This window comes from Petaurus breviceps, unplaced genomic scaffold (genome assembly GCF_028583685.1).
Source record: "Petaurus breviceps papuanus isolate PSGF00001 unplaced genomic scaffold, PetGlider_PUasm1.0 91133, whole genome shotgun sequence".
NCBI classification, from domain to species: Eukaryota; Metazoa; Chordata; class Mammalia; order Diprotodontia; family Petauridae; genus Petaurus; species Petaurus breviceps.
Genome location: NW_027187419.1, coordinates 84,938,254 through 84,954,659, shown reverse-complemented (window position 1 = coordinate 84,954,659; position 16,406 = coordinate 84,938,254). Strand labels below are relative to the sequence as shown.

The 16,406-nt window shown below is 36.9% G+C and overlaps 1 protein-coding gene across 28 annotated transcripts in view; it reads left to right on the top strand.

Annotated features, from left to right (window-relative positions):
• Positions 1–16,406, top strand: part of BAZ2B (bromodomain adjacent to zinc finger domain 2B) — a 376,035-nt gene that overhangs the window by 213,306 nt on the left and 146,323 nt on the right. For 24 of the 28 annotated variants that reach the window (XM_069079736.1, XM_069079735.1, XM_069079731.1 and 21 more), the window contains one exon: positions 15,175–15,363. The exons of the other annotated variants lie outside the window; for them this stretch is intronic. In XM_069079736.1, the coding sequence (XP_068935837.1) occupies positions 15,175–15,363 (189 nt within the window). The remainder of the gene's footprint in view (positions 1–15,174; positions 15,364–16,406) is intronic. 28 annotated transcript variants of the gene reach the window in all.

Here is a 16,406-nt window from a genome sequence, read left to right as displayed (position 1 = left end):
TTGTGCCACTTTTCTTCTTTGTTTTTCTCATTCCTGTGTAGATGCTCCCTACTTTTTTTTTTTTTAAAGCAATCGGGGTTAAGTAACTTGCTCAAGGTTACACGGCCAGTTATTTCTGGGTGTGGTGCTAAGTATCTGAGGCCGGATTTGATCCCCAGGTCATCCTGACACTGGAGCCGGTGCTCTTACACACTGTGCTACCTGGTTGCCCCTGCTCCCTCCTTCTTTGCTAGATCATCATCCATATCCTGCTTTATAATTGTAGATTGATACCCTAAGTCTTGTTCTGGGTCCTCTTCTCTATAGAAATCAGGGGTCTTTAATTTGGTTTCTATAGACTTTAAAAAAAGAATTGAAACCTATTTTAATATGATTGGTTTCCCTTGTAATTATGTGTACCTTATTTTGTGCATTTCAAAACATTAATCCAAGAAGGGATCCACAGACTTTACCAGATTGTCAGATGGTCCATTAAACCAAAAAATGTCAAGAACCCCTGCTGTATACTGCCTCAATTTTGTTGATCTCATCAGCTGTCATAGATTCATTTATCAGCATTATGGAGATGACTCCCCAGACTGTATGCCTAGTCCTGTTGTCTTTCCTAATCTCCAATCCTGCATTACTGACTATCCACTGGATGTTTACAATTAGATGTCCTATATACATCTCAAACTCAACATTTAATGATAGCAAACATTCATATGATCCTTTAAGGTTTGCAAAGTGCTTCTCATGTAATTTATCATTTGATCCTTGCAAAAATTCTGGGAGGTAGATGTTATTATTATCATCCTCTCTTTACAGATAAGGAAACTGAGGTATAGAGAGGTTAAGTGATTTCCCTAGGGTCACACAGCTACATTTTTATCACTTCTTGGGTCTCTTTTTGGCTTTTGGGGGAGATCATACTTAGCTTTCCTGGTCAAGATATATCCCACTGAACTCTAGCCCATTGGGACCCCAGGAACTTGCTTGTCAGGTTCCTGAATTTTTTCATAAATAGTATCCTAGCCATTTCCTTCCAAAGTTTTTAGGAATACAGTTTTTGCTTTCCACACCTCTTGTTCCATTTGTATGGTTAGTACATTATATATGCAGCCTAGGGTTGTAACCCCAGGGTGTAAGGGGACCTTGGACTTTGCCCAAACTACTGTTACCCATTGGTGACATTGTAGAACTTTTAAAGTACTTTTGGGGTAGGGCAGTGAAGTTGCACTACCTTCTTTGCCAAGTGAAAGCAAATTGTTCCTGGTTCTCCTCTCTGAGTGGCAGTTAAAAAAAAAAGAAAAGAAAAAATGCATTTGCTAAGTCCATCACTTTATACCACTCTCCTTGTTTAGTGTCCATCCTTTCATTATTGGTCACTACATTGGGGGTGAAGGGGCAACTCAAGACTGTGGCCTTATTTAGTTTCCTGTAGTCAGTAGTCAAATGCTAGATGCCATGGGGTTTCTTGACTGGTCAATTAAGGACTGTTATAGTGGAAAATGGTGGTTTATGGAATTCTTTCCTACTCTAATTCTTCTATTAAGGCAGTGATATCCTTTCTCCACCCATTATTTGGTGCTGTGTGATTCAAATGATTCAAGCACATTGGAGAATTGGGTTTGGGGCATAGGTGGGAAACCATAGTCTTCCTAGTTACTGCATTGATGGCCAATAATCTCAAAGCTGAGAAAGAGTGAGGCCGTTCCTGACAACAGGTTGCCATGGTGAAATGTGATTGTAAACCAATCTCTGTGATGCATTTATCAGTAAGGGAAGTGACAACTGTCTAGGATGTGGACAAAAGGACCCTTAAAGAGGCTGGCTACTTAAACAGTTCAGATGCCTCAGACACATGGTCTACCTCCTAACCCATGCAGGGAAAAGAAGGAAGGAAACAAGCATTTATTAACGACCTATTACATACTAAGTTCTTTACAAATATTGTCTCATTTGATCCTCACAGGTGCTGTTTTTATCCCCATTTTTCAGTTGAGGAAACTGAGACAAATAATGGTTTAGTGACTTTTACAGGGTCACACAGCTAAGTATATGTATGAGGCCAAATTTGAACTCAGGTCCTTCCTGACTCAGAGCCCAGCTCTGTTCATCCAACCTGGGAAACAACTATGCTTTGGGAGTATTGAGCAATCCTGTCTCAAAGAGAATCCCTCCTACAGACCACTTTACTTTAACTGGGCTTTATGGAGGATCCCCAGGGAGAGGAATCCTAGAGTGGTGGTGTTGTTCCATGATTCATTTGTGTGTCTGACTCTTCATGACCCCATAGAGCATAATATGCCAGGCCCTTCTGTCCTCTACTCCCTCTCAAGTCCGTCCAAATTTAGGTTCATTGTCTCCATGATATCATATATCCATCTCATCCTCCACCTTCAGTCTTTCCCTACATCAGGATTTTTTCTAATAAATCCTATCTTCTCATTATATGGGCAAAGTATTTAAGCTTCATTTTCAGTATTTGACCTTCTAGTGAACAGCCTGAATGAATTTCTTTTAAGTATTTATTGATTTGATCTCCTTGCTGTCCTAGGGACTCTCAAAAGTCTTCTCCAGCACCACAGTCTGAAAGCATCAATTCTGTAGTGCTTAGCTTTTCTTCTTCGTTTTTGCCTTTTTATTGGGAGGGCAATTAGGGTTAAGTGACTGCCCAAAGTCACATGGCTAGTTTTTGTGTTAAGTGTCTGAGGCCGGATTTGAACTCAGGTCTTCCTGCCTCCAGGGCCAGTGCTCTATTCACTGCGCCACCTAGCCGCCCCCATGCTTAGCTTTTCTTATAGTCTAAGTCTCACAGCAATATGTTGCTACTGGATTCCAAAACCATAGTTTTGACTATATTGACCTTTGCTGACAAGATGACTCTACTTTTTTAGACCATTGCCCAAATTTGTCATAGCTTCCAAGCAGTAAATGATTCCACCCCAACCTTAAGTTGTGTCTTTGAAGGTTGGAAAAATCTGGATATAGGCTTGTCTTAAAGGTTTTAGATTCTGTAAAAGGGGTGCCTGCATCTGGGTCCTTGTCTAGCAAAGAGAACAGAGGTACTGCCAATTCGCTCTCCTCCCAGTCTGATCCAATCTGGCCTAAGAGTTTTGGGGATTTTTGTCCCTTGTTTTCACATGTGAACTCCAGAAGGAGCTCTATCCTGATCTGGTCACAGTGCTTGGATTTCCTAGGGAGGGGACTGGGAAGCTTGGTGTTTCCTCATTTCTGGCTTTCCTCTTCAGTTCCTCAGCACATTTTACTTCTGATAACACTAATCACATTCTGCCTTATGTAGCTCTTCAAGTTCCTGTGGTTATTTGTTTACATCAGTCTCTTAAGTTCTGGAAGGGGAAGGTCTTTTATAGCTTTTACAATGCCTTACATATACTAAACAATTCAAAATTGTCAGGTTTTTTAAATTGAATGAAGTTAATGTATAGCTCTGGCACTGTGTGACCTTGAGAAATTCACTTTGTTTCTCTGAATCTCATTTTTCTCATCTGAAAAATAAGAGGAAGATAGACTAGATCCATCTGAGGTCCCTTTTAGTTCTAAATCTATGATCAGAGAAGGTATACTATGTTGATACTTCATACAATGTATATTCATTCCTGCTTTTAGCAGAACCAGAGATAAGACAATACTTTAATCGTTGAGTTCATAGTATTGGGAAATTCAAATAAAGAAGGATTTTTGTTTGTGAATTAGCCATCTCTGTGAGTTTCTTGACTGAAATCCTGTCAAAGTTCATTTTTGAAACATTCTTAGTGCTTAATGACAAAAACATAATTAAACATAAACATTCCTTATGAGGTAATATAAGTAAATCCCTTAAATAGGAAAGTGCTTTTTGTTTTTTTAGTCAGATGATCTATCTACAATGCTTTTTCTAAAACCTTACTTTCATAATGTTTATGGAGTTTGTTAATTTGGAATATTAAAGTGGAATTGAGCCTTCCTCATTGAAAATGAATGACCAGTAAGAGACCTATGGAAAAACACAACATGATATTAAAGCAAAAGCAGTTACATTTGAATAAACTTTTGCTGAACTGTTTTTCTTATGAGTATTTCCATTTAAGAATTCCAACATTCACTAATGGAACTAATAATTACTAATAATGATTTTACTAATAATTAGTAACTTTTACTAATCTTAGTACTAAGATCAGTATAATCAAGGGATGCTTCCTCTCTATGTGTACCATTTACATTGCCATTAATAGACCATGTAAACTGCCCTAAAGTTAAAAAACAAAGCAAAACACCTATGGCATGTACTGCTAGCCCTAAGTGCCTTAGTTGTAAGGTTTCACTAATAATTATTATAATATTATAATAGAAACATAACTTTCACTTATTGAGTACTTTAAGTTTTGTGAAGCACTTTTCTCTACAATTCTTTGTAATAGTAGTTTACCAATTATTTATCCCCATTTTACAATTTAGGGAGCTGAGGCTTAACGGTTGGAACTTAGCTCTTTGACATTCCTTCAGGAATAAATAGACCATATTCAGTGCAGGACCTAACATGTTACACATTCCTAAATATGGAAAAAAAATAGAGGCTAGCAAGCAATATAAAACGTATATGCTTTACCTGATTCTTCCTCCTCTAAAAAAACATTGTGTTTCTGATTTATTTAGGTTTTTAGAATATGCTTTATTTGAAGTTTTATAAAATGTAAAGCTCAAAAAATTACTCTAATATTAAAACTTCTTGGATATAAAGATGTAATTAGGAAGAAATGGTTTTGATACTTTTGACTGGGGGCTTTTACTACTCCTTCATTCTCTAGAAAATCAGTCAATCAATTAGCATTTTAGGTAGTGCCTGCTGTGTGCCAGGCCCTGTGCTAGAAACTGGGCATAAAAAAGCAAATGGTAGTCCCTGATTCAAGGAGTTCAGTTTAATGGGGAGACAACATGCAAAACAACTGTGTACAAGCAAGGTATATACAAGATAAATTGTATAAAATCAATAGAGGGAAGGCACTAGTGTTCCTGTTGACCTTGGGATTTTAGCAGGTTCTTGAAAGGAAGCCAGAGAAATCAGGGAACTAAAATGAGGAGGGAGAAAGTTCTAGGCATGGAGGACAGCCAGTGACAATGCCTCTAGGTTGGAGATGGACTGCTTTGTGTAAAGAATAGCCAAGGAGGCTGTCACTGGGTTACAGTGTATCCACTGTATTTCTTAAATAAGTTAATAATAAATGTTAAAATTTTAATACTTCAATATTTTAAACATCACTTTAATTTACAACCATTGTATTGTTCCCTTTGGTTATTATACTTAATAAATAACAAATATTAATTAAATTATTCCTATGACCTTTATTTGGAAATATTACCATTCTGATGATTTCCCACACTTTTCAGCTAGCTAAATACTGCAAGTAAATTTCACAGTGTTATGAAATTATTATTCATACAGTTTGAAAGTACTTGGGATTAATGTTTGAAGACATGTTGCAACAAGCTTATGTAGAGTTGCAAAGATTTTTTAAAATTCACTATAGGAGGAAAAGCAACATACATGAATTTCTGTCACCATAAGCAGTCTCTTAGATTTCCTTATTTTTTAGGCATTACTGGCACTTACATACTTGTATGTTCTGGGAAACGACTTTTTGGCTATTTTGGACTTTTCCTGATTGATAAAGGACTTTGTTAATTAATGCTTTATATTTAAGACATTAGCTGAGTATTTATCCTTTTTAGTTCTTGTGAAAAGCCTTATTATATTGCAGCATGAAGTTCATTAATATTAATAAAGGCATTTGCAGTTATCCTTTCTTGTTACTAAGACACCAGTACTATAGAAACGGATGCTGGCCTTTTGGGTAATGCTTTCAATCATTTATCTATGTATTGGCTAGTTGAATTTAAAAAGCTTTGCTCAAAAATATTCAACCTTTTTATATTTTAATTCTAGAGTCCTAGATAGTGAAGTTTTATGTTATTTTTCATTATGTAAAATGCACAAACTCAGTATGCTAAATTTAAATAGAATTGAAAACTAAAACAAACGCATTTTGTTAATAGTAGTTGAACTGTATTTGGATGTTAATATCTGTTGAAAAGGAAATACTGTTTTTCCAAAATATTTTTGATTTATGTAGAGGTTTGTTGTCATATTGCTAGTTTTTTTCCTTTTTTAACAATTAGTGGAAAGTTTAAACCTAAATTTATTTCAGCCATTAAAAAAAAAGGAGAATTTGGGCTTTGGAATAATTTAAAGTCAGGTTAATTCAGCATTTAATGAAAATCCTGCTACCCTCACAAGCCTTTTTATGTTGTGTCCTTAGTTAAATCTATATAATTTTGATTTGTAGACATTCATCTAAATTAATGATAGTATATTTTTGATGAGAGGTTGTTACAGAGTATTTTCTTTTCATGTATCAGAACGATGCAACTGTTTTACATCCAGAGCAGGTACTTTCTGTCTTTGTTTAGGACCAGGACTTTTCTTGAGCAATTACTATGTAATGCAGATCTTCTTCTAGATAGTAGAATGGATTTTTAAGTGAGTTAGTTGGCCAAAGTTAAGGATATAGGCTCTGATCATGAAATCAAGTTGTTACTGTTGTTGTTTTAAAATAAAAACAAATTGGCCTCCTCATACAAACACTACAGCCTTGGTCTCTCAGAACTGCACATTCAGAGCCCAAGGGGACTTCAGAAGGCATATAGTCCAACCCCCTTATTCTATAAATGAGGAAGTGGAAGGCAAAGAAGTTAAGTGATTTGCCACTGGTCATGTAGAAAGTGATAGGATTCTAACCTAGGTCTTTTGACCTCATATCCAATATTCTTTTCGCTATGCCATGCTGACTTCTTGAAATTATCCAGACTCAAAAGATTTTTAGTAAATCTAATGAATTGCTGTTAAATTTTCAGCAGAAAAAAAATGAGGTATTGAATTATCTATAACGGAGCAAGACACCTGCCTATTTTAGCTTTTAAAATACATTTACATTGGAAGCAGAAATGAAACAAGTAGAAAGTCTTGAATAACTTCTGCTGACTATGCAAATAACAGTTAACTAAGAGATCTGTTATTGGACCAACTCTGATTGATGAGATTGCAATGCAATTTAAGATATTTTAAACATGATAAGCTACTAAATAAATTGCTGTCCCACAGATTTTTTTTTTAGCTCTGTTCAGAATATATGAATAAATCAACATTTGAAAAAACTTTGCTGGACATAATTTCAGAGTTTGACCTTATGTTTATCAGAAGGATACAACCAATTCTAAAGCAATTTACTTATAGCTTCCACTGAGCAATATATTGTTCACTTTTGGAAAGCTACTTACTGATGACCAAATAAAAGTAAAAATGTATCATATGCTACTCAAAAATTGAGTAACATCTAGAACTTTGGAATTGGAGTTAGAAGAACTGGGTTCCAAAAGAAATGCCAGATGTGCACATTTAGAGAATCCACCCCAAATGTTCACATGGACTATTTGTGCTCAAGCTGTGGCAGAGCATTCTGAGCTTGTATTGGTCTGATCAGACGGTGTCAGACACACTGAAACTTGACACTAGCATAGTGATGTCGTTTTGGTGCTCTTTGAGAAAGAAGGACAACAACCAACCATTTACTAGATGTATGAGGTTGGCTAACTCATATAGTCTCCCAAACTGTTTCTCTGTCTGCAGTATGGCGATGAAAATATCTTCCCTGCCTATCCTGAGTGGTTGTGGAACATGAAGCACTATGCAAATCCATGCTATTTAAATTTTGTTCCCCTTTGATTGGTTATTCCCACTGCAAAAAAAAAGGTGTATTTCATAACCTGTAAGCTGAGTCCATCACATCTCTCTTAGTAGGTAGGTAGCATATTCATTGTGAGACTTTTATAATGGTGATTGGTCATTGCTTGGATCACCTTTCTTAAGTCTTTTAAAAATTGTCTTTACAATTTGTTATGTATAAATTGTTTTCCAGCTTCTCACTTCCTTCTTTATTACTTCATACATATCTTTCCAGGTTTCTCTGAAGCCATTCCTTTCATCATTTCAGTAGGAGTTGATCACATTCAGATGCCATAACTTGTTCAGCCATTCCCCATTTGATGGATACTTCCTCAGTTTCCAGTTCTTTGCCACCACATAAAATTGCTATAAGTATTTTTTACATATGAGTCCATTTCCTCTTTTGATTTCCTTGGGTAATAAACATAGTAGTGGTTTCACTGGGTCAAAAGGTATGTACTGTTTAATGCCTTTTAGGGCGTCGTTCCAATTTGCTTTCCAGAAAAGCTGGACTGATTCACAGCCCTTTGAAAGGTGCATTAATGCACCTATTTTCCCGTTATCTCCTCTAGCATTTATTATTTTCAGTTTTTGAAAACATATGAGCCTATGTAGAAAGAGGGAGGAAAGCCCTTTTTTCTTTTTCTGCAGGACCTCTCAGTAGGCTCATCAGTTCTCATGAGTGTGCTAAGTGTGCTAAGCACTTTGCAATTCTTATCTCATGTAGTCCTCACAACAACCTGGGAGGTAAGTACTCTTATTATTCCCTTTTCATAGAGGAAACTGAAGCATGCAGAGGTCAAATAACTTGCCCAGAGTCACACACCTAGTAAGTGTCTGAGATCATATTTGAACTGAGATCTTCCTGACTCTAGGCCTCCTGCTATATCAAATGTACCATCTAACTTTGTCCTTCCACTCTCTCTCTCCTCTCCCCTCCCCTCTCCCTTGTCTCCCCTTTCTCCTCTCCCCTCTCTGCTGTCTCTCCTCTCCCCTCTCCCCTGTTTCCCCTTTCTCCTCTCCCCTCTCTTCTGTCTCTCTTCTCCCTTCTCCCCTGCATCTCCTCTCCCCTTTTTCTCCTCTTCCATCTCCCCTCTATCTGTCACCCCTGTCTCCTCTCTCCCCTCTCTGCTGTCTTTGTTGAATTCATCTGTCTTGTATTGTCAGCTGTCTGCTGTCCATCTCTACCTGGATAGTATCCATCTCCATATCAGACTCAAAAATGCCCGAGACCAAATTAAACTTACCACTTAGATTGGTCTCTTTTCCTATCAGGGGTCCCACTATTTACTCAGTTACCCAGATTATAACGTCAGAGCTATTCTTAATTAGTCCCTCTTTCTTACCCCTCTCATATCCAAACAATTGCCAAGTTGTTTTTTTTCCCGTTCTGCCACCACAGTGTTCCTTACATATTCATTCCCTTTTCTGCACTCACAATCCCCACCCAAGTTCAGGACCTCATTATCGTTCGCCTGGATTATTTTAATAGCCTTACTATCGGTCTTCTTCTGGTAATGTTGTTCTCCAAATGATCATCTTTACAACAACCAAAATAATCTTCCTAGTGATTAAGTCTGATAATGGCATTCCCTTTATTATCTTCCTGTTGGCTCTAGAATATATTACAAACTCCTCAGGAAATAAGAACACCAACAAGAACACAAAAGCTAGCTAACTAACTAGATAGTAAATAGCAACAACTTGTGCAGCACTGTAAGGTTTGCAAAATGCTTTCTAAATATCTCATTTGAGGGGTCACAATAACCCTGTGAGATAAGTACTATAATTCCCCCCCTTTTTTAACATATAGGGAAACTGAAGGAGATAGAGGTTAATGATTTATCCAGGGTCAGCCTGTAATAAGTATGTGAGGCTTGAACACAGTCCTTCCTGACCACAAGTCCACTGCCCTATCTAGTGCCTTCCCTCTGCTGGTTATTTCCTGTTTATCCTGTATATTGCTTTGTATACAATTGTTAGCATGTTGTTTCCCCCATCAAATTGTGAACTCCTTGAAGTCAGAGGCTATCTCTTGCCTCTTTTTGTATCCCTAGTACCTAGCACAGTGCCTGGAACATAGTTGAGGTGCTTGGTAAATGGTTGATTGGTTGGCTATCCTGTTGGTAGCAGCAAGCACCCCAAGCGTCCTCAGGGTTTGCAGCTACCACAGGTTCTTGGATCTGCTTTGTTAAAGGAAAGCAACTCAAAATGGGTTAACAAGCTTACTTTAATCAGTCAGACATATATCGTTTACCTTGTTCAGGAGAAAAGGTCAGCACCCTGAATCTCAAAGTATACAGGCATAATTATCAAGACAGAAACATCAAGTAGACAGATTTCCAAACTGTCCAACCATTACATCCATACCCAGTCAACATCTGGGTTTCCACATTCTGGGTTTTTCAAAGCCGGGGGACTCTCAACAACGGCTTCCCAGAATTCAGATCAAATCACAGAATACTTCTCAAAGTGAGTCCCAAAAACAAAGCTACACATCAGGGCTTATATAGCCTTCTCCTGGCTCAGAGAATGTAACAACCTTATTGACTCACTGGCCAATCAAGAAGTATCTACTGAAAAACAAGCCTCCCACCCCAGGCTTCAGGTGCACATTAGCCTAGGGGCAGGGAAGATCTTTAAAATTTACATTTCCATTACAGCCAGCTATCTGCTCCTTAGGGGGCTTTGAAGGTTCTCCACAATCTGGCACTCAACTTTTATTTCACTTTGTTCTCTCTCATGTGTTCTACATTCTGGCCAAACTGGAATGCTAGTTTATTCCTAGAGGCATCATTACACAGGGAAAGAACACTGGATTTGGCACCAGAAGACCTGGCTTCAAATCTTACATCTATTCCTTAGAGTCCTGTGGGACAATGAACTAGTCATTTAACCTCTCCAGGCATCAGGTTACTCATCTGAAAAATGAGGGTATTGAATTGGCTAGCATCTGAGCTTGCTTTCACATCTCAATCTATGTCCCAATGATCTTGCAAAATTCATCTCTTACCTCCAAATATAATAAATGCCTGGAATGCATTTCCACCTCACAGAATCAACTAAAGTCTCACCTCCTATTGTAACTTGCCCCAGTCACCTCGTTGTTAATGTACTCTCTGTCTCTCCACATTGCTTTGGATTTACTTAATATGTAATTACCTGGTAGAATATAAGCTCCTCAGTGGCAGAGATTTTTATTTTTGTCTTTGTATCTCTTGCAGCTTACACGGTTGGCTAGCATTTAGACCATCTTTTGTAGATTTGAAAATAGTTGCTAAATGGAAAGGAGTATGTGTAAATACTTTTCTTTACAAAATAGAAGTGTTTTAAAAATTTGAAAATAAGATAACCTTTGATTCCAACATGATTCAACAATTTTCTTACTAAAGCCAGAAGATTTTTTCCTTTATTGTTACTACTGCATCAAAAACTCAAGTGACAGAAGCATAAATGAATTTAAGTAGTCCTTCTATCCCTTCTTGAATTTCTAATAAGTAAAAATGTCACAGATCTCTGATAAAATCATTGTTGAAAAAGTAATTTTTCTTTCATTTGAGTGTGATCCTGGCTTAAAGAAGAAATGAGCTAAATATACTTTTGCACTGTTATAAGTAAAAATTATATTTGGGGAACTAGCATGCTTGTGAATTGAATTTAAAAGATAATAAATCTGACATTTGATCTAGGGAGTATTTCTTGTCCTCCTAAAGACATAATTATATTGTCCAATTGATAGAAATCTTTGACCCATTGTGTTTTGGTTTTAGTGTTTATTGAGTTTGATCTAATACTTGGGTGCAACTTCACTATGGAATATAGAGTAAGAAAAGTAAATATAATTCTACACATATGCGTGTATATTTCTAGGAGATGTAGCAATAAACTTCATAATAGTTCTTCAAGCTAAAAATAAAATGAGTGTTCAGCTGTTGCTAGTGTAGTAGCTGCTGGATACTAGGTTTGTGCTTTTTAGTTTTAAAACAAACCTCATAAAAAGATGTCTTTCATCCCTGGTATATATCTTGACTAGATAAATTCTCATTCTGACATATTCATTTTTAATGATTCATTTCTTCCATTTTTCTTTTTAGCAATATTATATTTTAATCATGCTGTATATGAACACTTGGGGAAAAAAGTGTTTCTAGATTTTTATCAATGGGGTTATTTTCCCCCCAAACTTGATTTGTATTCAGAATCTGTTATCTAGTCCTAAATAGTGCTATCTGTTGTACAGATCTAAGACAATCTGCAGGAGGACCTTCTTAATGAATTTTCCAGCACACAGAGTAGCATTTTATAGCATTCATGGAATGATTGTAATTACCTTACCTATCTTATATGCCCACTTTATGAGACTAAACCCTGGTGCTGAATGGAATAATTAAAAAAAAAACCTCACATATTGAATTAGGTCACCTTTGTGTAAGGGCAAGCTACTCTTCTCCCTTAGATAAACCTTCACTAATTCCACCAGGGGAAGAAAAGTAACCTAAACGAATGGTTCATCACTTTTAATTTAAAAACTGCAAGTGTATCATGTATTAGTTCTCTTGGTTATTCCTTAAGATGCAGGAAATCAGGCAAGAAATTAAAAAACTTTTTCTTCAAATTCTATGTATTTTTATTAATATGGAGACAAATAACTCATACTGTTATTTAATTAAAGGGAGAGTATTTAAGGGGAAGTACAAAAATATGAGAATATTTTAAAAATAGCAAATAGTAGGCAGGTTAAAAATTCTTATAGCATTTATTTGGAATTGTAATAGTAATGATCATCGTGCTTTGTATGTATGCTATTGGATACTTTTTTTTAAAAAGTCTTCCCATTATATCCCATGTGGCTTCTGGGCTTGCTCTCCCAACTCAGACTCTAATAATTCAGGTCTCCTGATCAGGATTCTGTGAGCAACAGGTGGTAGAAGTGTCTTCTCTGTGCTGTTCATCTCACATCCCAATCCTGTGTATTCTCTCTATATCATCTAACCAGTGACTATTGCCCTAATAGTAACTGACCAGTTACCATCTCTTCAGTATCATCCAATGACGATTACTGCCTTAACATAAAGCAATCATTTTCTCTCCTCAATGTCAACTAACCTCAATTTGATTTTAGAAAGGAGTACAACTTTCTTCCCATCAGACCTATCTATCCCATTTGAATAAGTCACAGTAGTAGGAGAGGTAAAGTCACAGCTAGTGTTTCTCCATCTCCAGGCCCTTGGGTTTCTTCCCAGTATATACACATTCTGGAACTCCTGAAGCTGTATTCAGGATTACATGTCCCTCCCTCCAGGAGGTTGGCCATGTGGCTCCATGACAAGGTGATTGAGAGAGCTTCTGATGCTGCTTCTCACTGCCATTTATGGATCCTGGGAGTGAGTTGGAACAAATAGCCTTCTCCCAAGACTGATGCAGCTCTGTTGCCTTCTGGTCTGTGGCTAATTCTTTCAGGATCTTCTGTGTTGATGGTGATGGGGAGACAATCGTAGAATTTGTCCCCTTTTTTTAGATCTGGCATCAAAGGATAGCTGTGACCAGGGGTGTCCTGGTGAATATTTAACAGATGGCTCTCAAAAAAAACCCTGTACACATGACACACTTTTAAGTATAACATTTTTCTATGACTTTCTTCATTCTAGACAATCAACAAAATAATAAATCAATCCTTAATTTGTAACATTTCATGATTTCTGAGGTGTAAATGCTCATACTGAGAATTTGACAGTTTACTTTCACAAGCCAGTTTGAGCTGTCTCTTAGTATACTACTAACTGTGACTCACAATATCCTGATCCAATTAAATCATAGCCAATATACCCACAATATTCAGACCCATCAATACATTTCTAATTGTTGACACTTAAAGACATAAAGAGCCAGTGATCATGTTCATACCCTTCATGTTTTTGAACAGTCTCACCTCCCTCTAAATTCAACAGATTGTTATCCTGTTTATGAAAAAAAAGTACATGGTAGATGAAGCAAAGAGAAGATGATTTTTAAATCACTTTTAAATGTTAATGGTGACATTCCTTTTTAGCTGTATAATTCCTTGCACTTAAAGCGCATGATTAATTTTTACTGATTTAATTTGCTTCAGCCTGGTACAATAGGAAAATCATTAGTTCTTGTATTAGAGGACCTGGGTTCAAATCCCTCCTCTGTTGCTTATTTTCTGTTACTTTGGGGAAATTGAGCAACCTCCCTTTGCCTCAGTTTTCTCCTTTCTGAAATGAAAGTATCGGACCATTAGACCTCTGTGGTTCCTTCAAGGTCTCTAGGTCTTTTATTTTACAATTGTTAAAAGTATGAGAGGATTAGAAGAGTTTTGGTAGTCTATGGAATCTGATAACCAGTGTCAAGCACAAATACATGTTTCTTTGGGTAGTTCTTCATAACCCCTAGAAGTTTTTAGAACTTTTTGCCCTTTTCCTCAATATAGCAGAAGTAAGCTGTATACTTCATATTCTAAAGGTGGGAACTAAACTTGTCTCACTTCTTGACACTCAGCTTTTCTGTACTGCTGAGAAATGCCATGTGGTGAAGCTGTTATTCTCTTAGATCCCTTGAACTACTGACATGGAGGTTGGGAACTCTGACTATGGATTCCAGGGTTATGAATTGATGGCCTTTGTCTCCAATTTTTTTTTTTTTAAGCAATCGGGGTTAAGTAACTTGCTCAAGGTTACACGGCCAGTTATCTCTGAGTGTGGTGCTGAATATCTGAGCCCAGGATTCAATCCAGGTCATCCCAACACTGGAGCCAGTGCTCTTACTCGCTGAGCCACCTGGCCTCCCCTAAGCAATTGGGGTTAAGTAACTTGCTCAAGGTTACACGGCCAGGTGTTTCTGGCTGGGTGCTAAGTGTCTGAGCCCGGGATTCGATCCCCAGGTCATCTGACACTGGAGCCGGTGCTCTTACTCGCTGTGCTACCTGGCCACCCCGTTTGTCTCCAATTTTCAAGCCTAAGTCAACATATTCCGCTCTTAAATCTATATTCCTTTGAGAGCATGACCATAATGATTTTTTTCCTTATAACAAAAATGTATTAATACTCTGGGATAAATTTATTATGAGAAGACAGATTTTGAACTTATTTAGCCAATTGAATTTCATTAGCAAGAACTATTTCCCCAAATTAAACATCTTCTCAGGTCTCAAAACACCAAAAAATAAGGAAAATTATAGCATCCATTTTAAATAATTCTTCTTAGGATATTATTTCTTGTGTTTAGAAACACTGTTTTCTCTAGGCTTTTAATAACTGAAATGCAATAGAAAAATGTAAACTATATTTTGGAAATAGTAAAATCATAATATTTATCCAAACATGAGGGTTGAAATCACATAAACAACATCTGTTTTGATAGTACAATTTTAAGTGTTTTTTTTTCCCCCTCAGGACATTTATTCAGAGCAGCTGGGGATCAACCGTTTAACCTGTCCACAGTGTCGAGTGCCTTCCCAATGGTCAGCCACCCAGTCTTTGGTCTACATACAGCCAGCTCAGGGCATTCAGAATTTGGTGGTTTGGGGACACTTGGTACCCCTACAGCCTTAGCAGCACATCCCCAACTAGCACCTTTTCCAGGTAAACATCTGTTACAAAGAGTATTCAACTAAAGAAGGAACAGTTGAAATGTCCTCGTCCTAATAGGCATTTGATTAATAATTATTTTTTATCAAGAAGTCAAAGAAAGAAGGACTAGATTAATACTTGGTGTGCTAGGGGGGAAAAGTATCTATTTTCTGGCAGTAAACAGTATGTAGAATATGCCTGATTCCTGTCTGTCATGTTCAGGAGCAGGGAACAGACCCCTTCGGAGGCTACTGAAGTGGTTAAAACTAGAGAAATACACAATTATATTAAAAGACTGGGAATAAGCCAAACTGACATAGGTTGTGTGCTTTTTTTGTTTCTCATTTAAAAGTACTCCATTTAAAAAATATGGATTTTTCTAAATGCTTTAGCTGGAAGCCAAAGCCCAATTCTCATAATGAATATATTTTTCTCTTTGGGGCACTTATTTCTCTTATGCTTAGGAAAGAAGATTATTTGCCTCTTGGGTCTATTCTCACTCTAAAAGTCTCTAGCTCTGACTAGATTTTTCTGAGATTGATTTTATTGAATCTGTACCTCTCCCTCTCTTCACCTGTTTTGCTTGCATCTGTACTATACCAAAGTGCTTAACAATATTTCATTGCAGGAATACCATTATTATCCCAGTTTGGAGAGCTGTTATTTCTTGTAATTTACTTATACTTTTTTTTTATCCTTTCAAATCCAAACCATATTATTCTAATGAGCACATAACCTCCCTGGTCTTTGGTTTCCTCATTTGCCAAATGAGGTTAGACTGAATGACCTCTGAGTTTTCTTCCCATTCTGTATCTTTGATCCTATGTTTTAATAAAAATTTTATAGGTATGATTTGGATTTTGTGTGCACAAGACTGTCTGAATTTTATTCTAGCTCCTCCATCACTATTTGTTTCTTCTTACATGGATGATTTATAAACTGTCAGCTGTTTTAATCTTGGGAAAGAAGTACCTGTCTCAAAACAGACATGAAGGACAGTGGGTTGAAATATGTATTTCCTCTTTTTTTCTTTGATGAATCAGATTGTTTCACTC